The 12,715-nt window shown below is 45.9% G+C and overlaps 1 protein-coding gene across 1 annotated transcript in view; it reads left to right on the plus strand.

Annotated features, from left to right (window-relative positions):
* Nucleotides 1-285: 285 nt before the first annotated feature.
* Nucleotides 286-12,715, plus strand: part of LOC144790680 (prolactin-releasing peptide receptor-like) — a 698,727-nt gene continuing 686,297 nt past the window's right edge. Inside the window, exon 1 of the mRNA XM_078665405.1 lies at nt 286-1,307. Coding sequence (XP_078521531.1) covers nt 886-1,307 — 422 coding nt within the window. The 5' untranslated portion in view covers nt 286-885. The remainder of the gene's footprint in view (nt 1,308-12,715) is intronic.

Here is a 12,715-nt window from a genome sequence, read left to right on the forward strand (position 1 = left end):
AAATCAGTAGCATGCAGAGAGTACTACCAAACGAGAGTAGATAGTGTACATAGTGGAGTGAATAAGGTACCAATTAAAAAAAAAATCTTCCACGCCAAGGGATTTTAAGGTTCAGAAAAATGCCTATCCACTCTTCCTTCCATGGGTCAGTCCTGGCTTTTGGATGTGCACGTAGGCATGTTTTAATAGCACCAAAACATGCTGTCTTTCTGTGTGGTCTAGGCTTCATAACTGTTTTCGAGAGAATGATCTGTGTTTTGATATATTCTTTTTCTATTACATTTCCAGAAGTCCATGCATGGATTGCCCATCTAACTGCCCAATCCAGGTATTCTCAGCTCCTCTGAAAAAGAAGGCTGAACAAAAGATCTCTTGCACGAGCGGCCAAAATAATGATCTGAAGAATCAAACAGAGGTGAGGGTAAGAAAGAGCTGACTGACACCAGAATGGCAACCAATGTCCATGGTTGCCTCCAACTTTGACATCTGCCCCAACCAATGTTCCTACACACGGATCTGGAATGCAATTGATGGGAGTAGAGATTTTGTGATCACAGCAATGTTGATGAATCATTTACTAGATTGAAGTTTTTAGTGATACAAGCATCCAAGTGCTTGACGGTATGGACTCAAGTCACATGATATTTGTTAATGGAGAGCCAAGAACAATTGATTGATTTTAATTGGGAACCTCAGACTAGAAAGGCTCAAACAGATACAAAAATCATTAGACGCCGTGTCTTCTAGAAGTTACGCAATTATTCACAAATGTAAGCCATCAATTTAGCTGTGGATTAAAAAAATGAAATCACACCAAGGGATGTTCATACTTGCAAATTAACAAAAACTCAGGGTGGTGTCTGCCCCCTGCATTCTTGAACACACATGATGGAACCCACTGGGAGTTGGGACATCCTGCCCCTCAACATCACCACCTTTCAGATCAGCCTGAAGAACAGCTCCAACTCAAGCTCACAGTTTACTGGCGTAGAGCTTCTGCAGTCGTTCAAGGCCCTCATTATCCCATGCTATGCCCTGGTGGTGCTGGTCGGCATCTTTGGCAACTACTTGCTCCTCTACGTCATCTGCAAGACCAAGAAGATGCATAACATCACAAACTTCTTCATCGGCAACTTGGCTTTCTCGGACATGCTGATGTGTGCCACATGTGTGCCGTTCACCCTGGCTTATGCCTTCAACCCCCGTGGCTGGATCTTCGGCAAGTTCACCTGCTATTTTGTGTTCCTTATGCAACCGGTGACCGTTTATGTTTCGGTATTCATCCTGACTGCCATCGCTGTGGACAGGTAACTACCTTTCAAGAAATATTAGCCTGGAGGGGTTTGTTTATGAAGGCAGCCGTCCACCTGCCTGCAGTCCTGTACAATCACTAGAAAAGATGTAATGTCGTTAGTGTTATCTGTGCTGCTGGACATCCTTGGGTGGATGAGGAGAACCGAGTGAATTCATTGGTTAGACCTCTCATTTAAGAATCTGGCACCTATGCCAATGTGTTCTAGGTAATTCTACTCCCTCCAAAATCCATTGATTCCAGAGTAAATTCAAGAGTAAAAGTGAATCTCCTGGTAAAGCATCCCAATTTTATATTTAAGTTATGTTGTTGAATGTTAATTTTTATCAGAGATACAACTTTTTTCTCGTGTCCCTGAATTAGATGTTTCTCAAATTGTAGTTAATAGCATAGGTTATTGCTTGGAGAATATGTACCGACTATGAAAGATCATAAACAATGAAGGTTCTTGGTTTCTGCTATTGCTTTTTCTGTAACCACTTAATCGCTGACTCCGATTTGCTTCCTGTGATTTGTCTATATGCCTGGGTTTAGCAAATACTCCCCCACAGGTGATGAATCCAGAGAAGAGATGTCAACTTAATGTTTTACATTGTGGTCTATGCTTGCCATCAGAAGATGCCAACAATGAAACTAGTGAAGTGTTTGAGGAAGTCTATTAGTTAATCCAGCTGGGATCTAGGGCAGGTTCTGTTGTTTTTAGGTCTCGCGACCTATCGATGCGCGCATGCGCATCGAGCGGAGCGAGAATTCATGTCGGCAAAATCCTCTTCAAACTAAGGGCTTTCAGCCCGGCGTTTTCTTGCAGTTCACGTGAACATGCACGAGCATTCACGGCCAGGGCTTCTCCTCCCCTAGCAGCACTCCTCCCACACCAGCAACTCCCCCCTCCCACACTAGCACCTCCCCTCTCTCTCCCCGCAAACACAGCCTTGCCGTAGCAGCACTCCTCCCACACCAGCACCTCCCCTCCCACACCAGCACCTCCCCTCTCTCTCCCCGCAAAGACAGCCTTTCCTTTCATTTCTCCTCCACCTCCCCAGCCCGTAGCAGTTGCCGTAGCAGCACTCCTCCCACACCAGCACCTCCCCTCTCTCTCCCCGCAAACACAGCCTTTCCTTTCATTTCTCCTCCCCCTCCCCAGCCCGTAGCAGCACTCCTCCTTTTGTTTGCCTTTTCCCACCTATCTATGCCTGTCCCTGTCTTACTGTCCGTGTGTCGCCACAAGCTAACTCCTCTCTGGTGTCTGAAATGTGACTCGCTCTCTTGTGGGCTTCTGCGTCAGCCCCTCTGTCATACACGGGGCTTGTGTGGTGGGGGCCTCGGGCTCACCGTGTTCTCTTGCCGCTCTGCAGTTGCGAAGGGATAGGCGCGCAGCTGCCCAGCGCGGCTTCCAGGGGTCCTCAATTGTATCCGACAGAGTCAGCATATACCGGCTGGAATTGCATCCTGCATCGGTGCAAGCTGAGGCTGGAGCTGCAGAGGGGAGGGGGAGTCGAGCTCTAGGCAGAGGAGCCAAACGGTGGCGAAGCCCTCCAGCTCAACGGGGAGAGCTGGGACTAAAAAACAAGCATTGGCATAGCCAATAGGTCTCGCTTGTGGGACCTTATAAGTATTTTGTTTTGCAGCACAATATCCTTGTAACTAAATACTTATAAGGTACCACAAGCGAGACCTATTGGCTATGCCAATGCTTGTTTACTGATGCTTTGATGGATGGATTTAGGCCATAAGAAGGAATAGTAAACAAAAGCAAAGCTTGGCTCAAGTAGTGACTGCTGTAATTTCACTTCCAGCTTGCTAAAGACAAAATGCTGCATGCCCTAGGCCTGCATCCGGTAAGCTTGCACCTCACTTAACATTATCAGGGGTCCTGGGCTGAGGGGTTAGGAGGTATTCTGACTGGGACGGTGAGATGCCAAGTGAACAAGTAAGTCCTGCTATGATTCTCCTGGTAATTCCTACCACCCCCAGGATTTTCACCGGGACATTTCAGCTGCTTTACTCCAGTCATCCTTTTCAGTCAAAATTTCCAGGTGGAAGTAAAAAGATTTTCAAAATTTCCAGGTGGAAGTAAAACGATTTGTCCACAGATCTCATAATTCCAATGGTGCAAGCCCTTCCTGGTACTGGCCATTTAAGAATTAAAAGGTGTCTTGTAATGAGGCCTTAAGAGTGCAGAATGTGTTTCATTGAAGAACACGGTGTTTGATTTTGACTAAAAGAATATAAGTGGCATCTACAACCACGAGGATACAGCTAGAGAGCTTCATGATGTGAGCCTAGAACAAGCGCCTTGTTTCATCAGCAATCTACTTCTGTCAACAATTGCTTCAAGTTGGATTCAAATGTGTTTCAAGTATCACGATACAAACATGTCAGCCTATATTATAGTAAACCAGAGGCCGCAGTAGATAATGAAAATAGTGACATGATGAGGATTTCGTTTAAAGTTATACAGGAGCTATTCAATAGTCCAACAACGTTCAGCCTAGAGAGTGATGCCGTGTGGTTCGTGTGCTGGTTGAATGCTTCCAAGAAGTTTTATCTTGTTGCTTATTACATGAAAGCGAGAAAGTTGACTCTGTTTCTTGTGCGCTTGGGAAAATAGCTGCAGAAAACTACCATCCTCTCAGAAAGAGGGCCCAACATCGAAGCACACATTTCTAGTGTTATTTGTCACGAAACGTGCACAAAGAGGCAAGAAAAGTGCAAAATGGTGACTGTCTTCCTAAACTGACAGTAGAGGTTGATTGGTAAGGCGACTGAATTGTGTTGGATTAACATAAGCTAAAAGGAGAAAGAATGGCAAGAAGCCACTCAATACCAAATGGAAAACAAGCATTGGTAAAGCTAATAGGCCTAGATTTAATATTGTAACTCATGCAAACACATGCATGCAGAGATCCTGCTGTGATGGTAATGGTGGTGGTAGTGATGGTAGTAGTGGTAATAATGATGGTGGTGATAACAGCGGGGGTGGAGGTGAATATCATCGTGCTAATGGTAGTAATGGAGTGGTGGGGGTAATGGTGGTGTTGATAATCGTTGTGGTAATAGTAATGCTTATAAAGATAATGGTGTTATTTCCATTGGTGGTGGTCATAATGGTGGTAATGCTAATTTGATTGGCAATAGTGGTGGTATTGTTGGTAGTGATGGTGATGGTGCTGGTGATAAAAATAATGGTGGTGAACTCAAAAAGTTATGCTTTGACACTGTATAACTTTTTGATAAGCCTCATCACGTGTACTGGCCCTTAGGTGCTCTGGATACTGGTGGCAAGCTTCAGGAACTGCTCAGGGTATAGATCCTCTTTGAGGCCACAGTAAAGGAAGAGGCTGCATGGCTTAGACGTCGGGGTTGAGGTCATTTGTCTTTGATTTTCCAGGGCCAATTTTACTATGGGTCTGCAAAATGGGCAACGCACAACCCTTTATTCGCTTGACTCTCAGGGAGCAAGCCCCAGTCTTCTGAGGCAGATAGTGTGTAGGGGCTAAAGCTCAGGACTCAACAATTAATTAACAGAATCAATAGGTGAGTGACTGAGCCAGTACTTATCTTTTCAAGAAAGAAAGTACTTTAATCACACAATGGCACTCAATACTATACAATACAATAATAAAAACAAGTCAGTGTCACTGTGCACCATGTTGGCAGGTACGCAGCCAGTGCTTGATTTTTTCCTGTGGTTTCATGTGCTCGGCACTGGCACTTAATTGTCAGAACCAGCTCTAGTGACAGTCCACCACATGGTGGAACTGTCTTTTTAATTTTGAAATGAGAACAACAACTGTATTTATTAAGTCAATATACACTGAAAATGAATAATACCAGCCTCTCTTGCCATTATTTTAGCTTAGTGTGGCCTGAAATACTCTGAATTGACACGCTTGCAGGAGTGCGATAGGTGTTATGTTGGTACTGCCATTGGGTGGTGCAGGCTGCAGTGGCCTTCCGGGAAGTGCCCTGGCACTTAACTTTTCACAAAATAAGTGCTGTGCTCCACCCACCTTGCTAGCTCTCTGTCCCCACTGTCCCCAGTTTCTCTTTCTTGTCTGAGTTGCCTGTCTATCTCTAGGAATAAAGAATAATAATGTGAATCTAGCACATGTGCGTTTCAATTACCTCAAAGCACAAGTGCACTTAGTTTCAAGTATCTTACCCTCTATTGGATGAATCCTCTCAGGTTGCTTTCTGGCTACCTGGCTCATAAAAAGATGGGCCCACCTACTCAAAAAAGCAGTGATGTGTCAGCAATCGGTTTTGAAGTTCCTCAGAGCAGGATGCGGGCTGCAGGTTGGTGGGCGTGCTTGGTGATGCAGCAAGCCAGCATTTTCCTTACTTTCGCCTGATCACAACACTTCCTGGATGCTGCTGTTTGAACTGGACTGATGGTAAGTGCCATCCTTTGGTGTCCTCGTTGTCAGCATTTTCAGTTGGGGCAGGCTGGACAACTGGTGCCTCCATGACAGGGCCTTTAACACTCAGGAACTTGTAGCCCTGCATGGGCTCATCAGGAATGCGAACAATGCAGCCCCAGACCCGCTAAGAAATTCAATCGGGCAGCCATGCACAGGCCGGTAAAAGATTCAGCAGATGCTGCCCTGCATGGGTAGACAAGGTATTTAAGGGAGAGGTGTGGCGCGCGGCCAGGGCGACTGACGCTGGAATCTGGGGATCACGGTTCGATCCCCGGCTCCGGCGGCAGGTTAGCCCAGCACCATGTGACTCTGGGCAATAGCTTGCTTAATCTTCCCGATGGCCCCCAGCGCCTAGAGACCCTTACGGGTGATTGTGCGCTTTACAAATGTGGATTATATTTAGCAGATGTACTCCCACAGATCCAGTAGATGCAATCTCCAAATGGGCGATCAGGAATTTGGTAGATGGACCCCTACATGGACCAACCAGAACTCCCAATCATAGCCCCTACTGGGCCTTAGCGATCCCATTATCTCAGACTTGCTGTTCCTGCTTGAAACCTTAGGGAGATCGTTGGGAGAGGGGCATGCACATTTTTATTTAAAATGTTTTGTATAGCGTGAACATGACCCTAGAGGGTATCGGAGCACTTTACAGAAGACTTTCGACAAATATAGGGGAGACAATTGTGGCAAAAACAGGAGAAGTCTACAAAAAATAACAGGTACGTAATGGAGTAATTTTGTAGAGCATCAGAACCATAACATTGCAAAATAGCATAAGTGAACAGAGGAGCAAGACAAGGAAGGCAGAAGAACATGTGAGTAGAGCAAGGCAAGAAGCGTTGTCGTGACACTAGATGATGAGGAACTGGCTGGAATACCGAAAGGCCGAGGCTAAACTTCTAACTCAGAAAAGTATTCATCAGTAAAGCTTTCACTTCCTTTTTGAAGGACACTGTTGATGGAATCAGTCTAGTTTCTTAGGTAGAGAGTTCCAGATTCTTTTGGTAGTACCTGAGAAGGAATGATTGTAAGTTTTCATTTTTTTTAAATTTCTTTGGTTTAAGCAGCAAGGTACTGGAACTCCTGGAGGAACGGGCACCGCCCAAAAGTTCTAGCTTATTTGCAAGGTACAGAGGAGTGTTGAAGTGAAGTGCTTTGTGGGTCATGCAGGCAAGTTTTAGTTGAATCCTTGCTTCGAAAGGTAGCCAATTTAGAGATTTCAAATCCAGGGAAATGTGGTTGGTTTTCTTGGAACCAGTGATGAGCCTCGCACCTGCATTCAGTGATGACCTGAGATGGGCCAGTCTGTAGACCGCAGAGGGTTGCACTGCCATATTCCAGCCGTGAGATGACTAATGCTTGCACAGTGGACTTGAAGTCATCGGGGGAAGGAAAGGTTTTTATTTCCTTAGGATGCTCAATTACAAGTTCGCTCCTTTGGTAGATGCGCTGATGTGATCCTGCATGTTTAAGTTCTTATCCAGTACTATTCCAAAGGATCTCGTAGAGTCTATATTGAGAGGGGGGCAGTTGAGAGCGGAGAAATTATTCATATATTTTTCCACGATGGAGGCTTGCTTGGGCAGTGAGATCAGGAGGAATTCCGTTTTGGGGGCGTTCAGTTTGAGATGGTTGAAGGTTAACCAGGTTTGGGTTTTGTGTAGAGTTCCGTTGAGTCTTGATATCATCCAGAGAAGAGATTTGCATGTACAACTGGGTGTCATCCACATACATGTGATACTGGATGTTAGATACTTTGTGGATTTCCATAAGCGGTTCCATGAATAGATTGAAAAGTGTGGATGAGAGCGAGGATCCTTGGGGAACCCGAAGAGTGCAAGGACTAGGATTGGAGAGTGTTTGATTGGATTTCACTCTCTGAGTTCTGTTATGGAGAAAAGAGGCACGCCATTTTAGTACTGAGCCGGAGAGCTCCATCCTTAGTTCCAGAAGGCTCAGGAGATTGTCATGTTTGACAGTGTCAAAAGCTGATGAGAGGTCGAGTAGGATTATTAGGCAGGGTTCATTCTGGTCAAGCAATGTAAGAGCGTTGTCGACTATATGAGTGATGGCTGTTTCAGTGCTGTGGCCCTGACGGAAGCCCAATTGGGATTGATCAAGAAGTTGGAATTCCTCAATGTGGTTACACAATTTTGCATGACCACATTTCTCAAGGAGTTTTGCTAGAGTAGGGATGTTTGTAATTGGTCGGAAGTTATTCAGATCTTCAGAGTCAGCCGTGGTTTTTTTGAGAATAGGCAAGATCATGCCGGACTTTAAGCAGTCAGGGATTGCCCCTTGTAGTAGGGAGGCATTATTAATCTTGGTCCAGAGTGGTACTAGTGTCCTTATCATTTCTTTAAAGAAATTGGAGGGAAGGGAATCGTTGAAGTGATTTGAGGGTTGATTCCCACAGAGCTTTCTTCAGCAGTCTGCGTCTTCCAGGCTCTCCACATACACCAGGAACACGCAGGACCTTGCTTCTTTCTCTCTCAGTGGGCATTCAGGCACCTAGGTACTTTAGTACAGGTGCATAGCTTCTCCTAAAGAATATCTAGACTTCGTGTGATGTCCTCTCACCTCTCAGAGACTGACTGCAAGGCAGGTTTTAGTCTTGGTTGTACTGCACCCCTTCCTTGGTCCTAGAGGATTTGTAAGACAAACAAAAGAGGAGGGTACTGGGTCACACCTTTAGACACAAATGGCACACAGCAGATGCAGATCCACTGTATTAAACTGTAGAACGTGTTTGGGGGGTTCTTCTTTCAAGTGCCCTTTTTATGTTGATCTCCAGACACAGTCTTTGTTTAGACTGCATGATGCTTCTCGCAGCATAGTTATGTCGATCCCTGAGCACCCACAACTTAGTCACTAAGAGATGAGATGTTTCAGCATTTGGCTGTCATCAGCACGACTGAAGGAGTCATCAGGGAAAGGGAAAGGGCAAACCTCACCTAAAGGCTTCATCACCTTTCACACCAGGGAATGCAGGTCCCTTCCTCATTCTACCATCCATCAACTGGCAGTCTCCAGTTATACTGATCAGCATCTCCTTGCTAATCAAAGACCTCATATAATATCTAAAGAAGTCATGTGTCCTCTTCCCTTATTGTAGTTTTTATTTCTCCACCCCACTGCTACAGGAAATGTAAATGTAAATGTCAAGGTATTTGTAGAGCGCACTGCCACCAAACGGTTTCCTGGCGCTATTACTCATACCGCTGTGGAACCCTTCCTGGCTTTCCCTGTGAAGTGTCCACTCCTCGGCACCCCCAGGGTGAAGCCAGGCATCCTAGCGCTGTTGGGGCCGGTGTGGATGTTAAGCAAGCTATTGCCCAGAGTTGCAGCGTGGGGCCCATGATTAGAATAGGCACCGAGGCGAGAATTGTCAGGTCCGAGGAAATTGAGCCCAAGACCCGCCGAGGTGGGACTTGAACCCTGGTCCCGAGCCAGAACTCTGCATCAGGGTCTGCCGCTCTAACCATTGAGCCACACTCCTCCACCAGAAAAGTCAGCAATACACTTCTGCTGTCTGGGAGCACACCTGTCACCCTCCATATTGTTGAAGGCCAGACCAGGACCATCCAAATGAATCCCCGTAGCCTCCTTTACTCTGACAAGTGCACACACATGATGTATGTAGCACACAGGCCAAACACAACAACACTCTTAAAACACACTTGAGATGTAAGTGCAAAGGACTGGATTAGGGCACAGAAGCAGAACTTTACATGATTGGGCTAGCAGGTCTCTACTTTAGTGACCAAGACAAAAAAAGGCACACTATGGATCTTTAAAGCAGGGCATCATGCTACCACCAAAACCCTTCTCCTAAACCCATGACAAAGACTTTTTACAAATGCTAGATTATCGTGATGCTTGGCCAAAATAAAAGGCTAGGATACCAGATACACGCAGTCAGGAATTCCCATCATAACATCTGCCACTCATGGTTTCATCACCTGAAGTGACTGCTGGATACCATAAGCTTATTTGTGATTGAGGGGAAGTGAAACGTGGTGAGGTCCAAAGACAAATGAGTGAGTGGTGATAGAAAGATGGGTTGACAAAAGCTGTCTCTTTTGAAAGAAAAAGAGGGGCACCAAGAGAGAATAAATAGGAGATCCCAGCAGTAGAAGACCTGCTAGTGATGAGCAGGAATAGAGCACAGGCTACAAACTCTGCTCTGTTCACAAACACCTAGCAGAAACAGGATTCAGCAGCATCATGGGAGCCGCTGGACATGCATGCTGAAATCTAAACCCTTTAGCTGCTGAGGCTTTTCCACCCCCGTGTTGAGCCCTTTTTTGCCTTTTTGGGGTAGTTTGCGCTTGAGCCTTTATTAGCCTGAGCCTTTTTTTGGCTCCCTGGCCTTCCTGAGCCTTTTTTGGCTCCCTGGCCTCCCTGAGCCTTTATTAGCCTTGGGGATCCCATTCCCCGGGCCAGTTCACTTTGTGTGTCCCAGGGAACCCACCCCCGGGACACAGTGTTTTCCCTACCCGCATCTGGCCAGGAGGGGTGGGGCCCTCCTCCCATTTTAAAAGAAATGCAGCCCTGAAGGATGGGCTTCCATGTTCTATTACCTACAGGAAGGGGGTTACACTGCCCCCTAAGTATATTGGGCCTGGGGATGGGGGTTCCTGGGGTCAAAACAGGCTTGAGGATGTGGGCCACATGACCCCTCTCCCCTTTTAAAAAAAGGCTGACCCTAGGGGATGTGGTCCCTAGGGCTAAAATATGTTTGGGGAGGGAGGCCCCTCCCCTTTTTATTTATATTTGACCCCCGGGGATGGGAACCCTGGGGCATAATAAGTCTTGAGGAAGGGGACTACGTGGCTCCCCTTCCCCTTTTTATTGGATTTAGCCCTCGGGAACATGGTCCTCAGGGTCTATTAAGGCTCGGGTAGAGGGGCCACCCAGCCCCCCCCCTTTATATTGAAACTTGCCCAGGGTATGGGGTCACCGGAACCAATTAGGAGTTGAGACATGGGCTGCACACCCTCCTTCCCATAATATATATAATTTGGCCTCAGGGGGACTTGGTCTCCTGGGCAAAAAGGCCAACCCTACACTGTGTATGCCAAAGGCTGTGAACAGTATAGCATTGGCAGCCTCAGGGCCTAGTGGCAGACCAAGCCATGAACAATCCCTCTCTGTGCATGGCCAAAACCTGTGCACAGCATGGGTTTGGCTGCCTGTGAGGAGTTGGAAGCAGGGCCGGCCTGCAAGACAGGCCGTGCAGCAAGGCCCATACCATGCACGACCGTAGGCCTGTGGTTTGTGGTGTTGACTGTCTCCGATGGCTTTCTGCAGGGAGTTGGACACCCGGCCTGGCTGCAAGCAAGGCTCTGCGGCCAACTCCATGCCACATGCGGTGAAAGGCTGTGCACAGTGTGGGGTTGCCTTCCGGCAGGAGGTCTGCTGACTCTGGGTGAGTTGACCACAGGGCTTGACTGCAGGCCAGGTCCTATTGCCAAACCCCTGCTGTGCACAGCCGAAGGAAATGCTCAACATGGGTTTGGCTGACTTTGGGAGGTTGCTGCCGTGCGTGGCAGGGGATTGGCTTTACGTATGGTAATAAAATAGTACTTTTCATTTAAAAAAAAACTAGAAATTCACTGAAAAAACAAAGGTTATAGTAAAATGAATATGACAGTAACAACATCAACGTGTTGAACTAAAAAAACATAGAAATTTACCATTTATAGTCAGAAAAGCCGACTATAACTTGCCTGCTCGCAATGCACTTCTTACGGCCTCACATATTACATCATTCATGACATGTTCTATGACATCATTAATGACATCACTGACATCATACACGCTTCTTACATGCACATTACTGACTACTATATAAACTAATATGGTATTAGAGGCCTGAAAGCAAGTACAAATAGCTCAGAATTATATGAAGCATCATTAGTACGATCACAGATACACCTCCCTTATTTGTAGCACGCATGTGCTATGGTCCACATTGACCCTATAACATACACTTCACGAGTAGCCTAGTTCATCGTAACAATTAACTACAGATATATGGAAAATCCTTATTTCACATGATGTAAAAAATGTATACAACTCGTCAGACAAAGCCAAGTTCCTCAAGAAAGTCAGATACTGTTAAAAAATTTGTGCCCTACATCTGACCGCTTTCATCTGTAGCAAACTCCTCACAGTCACAGAATCTACATTGAGAAATGAAGTTGATATGAGTAAAAAAGAATTGGGTACTGTAAACAGTGTTTAGTCCATGGAGAGAGTTTACTCTGTTGCCCACTGTTTGCAGACAGTGAAACTCCCATAAGAAATACACCACAGAGTATTAAAATAACTACTAAGAATTGAATGAATGAATGATTGAGGATTTATAGAGCACACTACCTCTACGGAGGTGTCCCAGAGCTAGCAGAGAACTTGCACAAATGATATGACGGGAGTTATGTTTGCTTGAAGAGCCACGTTTTTGATGCTCGGCCAAATTCCGTTTCGGATTCCAACAGGCGCAAGTGAAGTGGCGGGGATTGGACCACAAACGATCTGCCTCCCAGTCAGGCTTTACGAAAGCGTGGAACTTTTTGGAGTAGCAGAAGGTTGGATCTCAAGACCCGATATTGATTATAAAAATGCAGCCTCTCTGGAGGTATAGAGGTCCCAAGTCTCTAGTGGCTCTCAAAGCAAGGATCAGTGACTTGAACTCTATCCTCCTTAACTGTGTACACTCTATGCAACATTTGTCAAAGAAGACACTGTTCGCTTAAAATAACCAAAGTCTGCAAGCGTTAGAGATTGAACTGCCTGCAGCTTTCATACTCTGATAACTTTACAGTGAGCCCATCTTCTGAAGCAAACGAAATACATGTACATAGGTTTGTACGTAGTGCACACAGTCTTCTATGTTATGTAGAAACTGTCATGCTAAGACTATTCTGCCAAACCACTCAAGAATGGTTACAATACTTAGTATTTGATA

The sequence above is a fragment of the Lissotriton helveticus genome, chromosome 11 (assembly GCF_964261635.1).
Source record: "Lissotriton helveticus chromosome 11, aLisHel1.1, whole genome shotgun sequence".
Taxonomy (NCBI): Eukaryota; Metazoa; Chordata; class Amphibia; order Caudata; family Salamandridae; genus Lissotriton; species Lissotriton helveticus.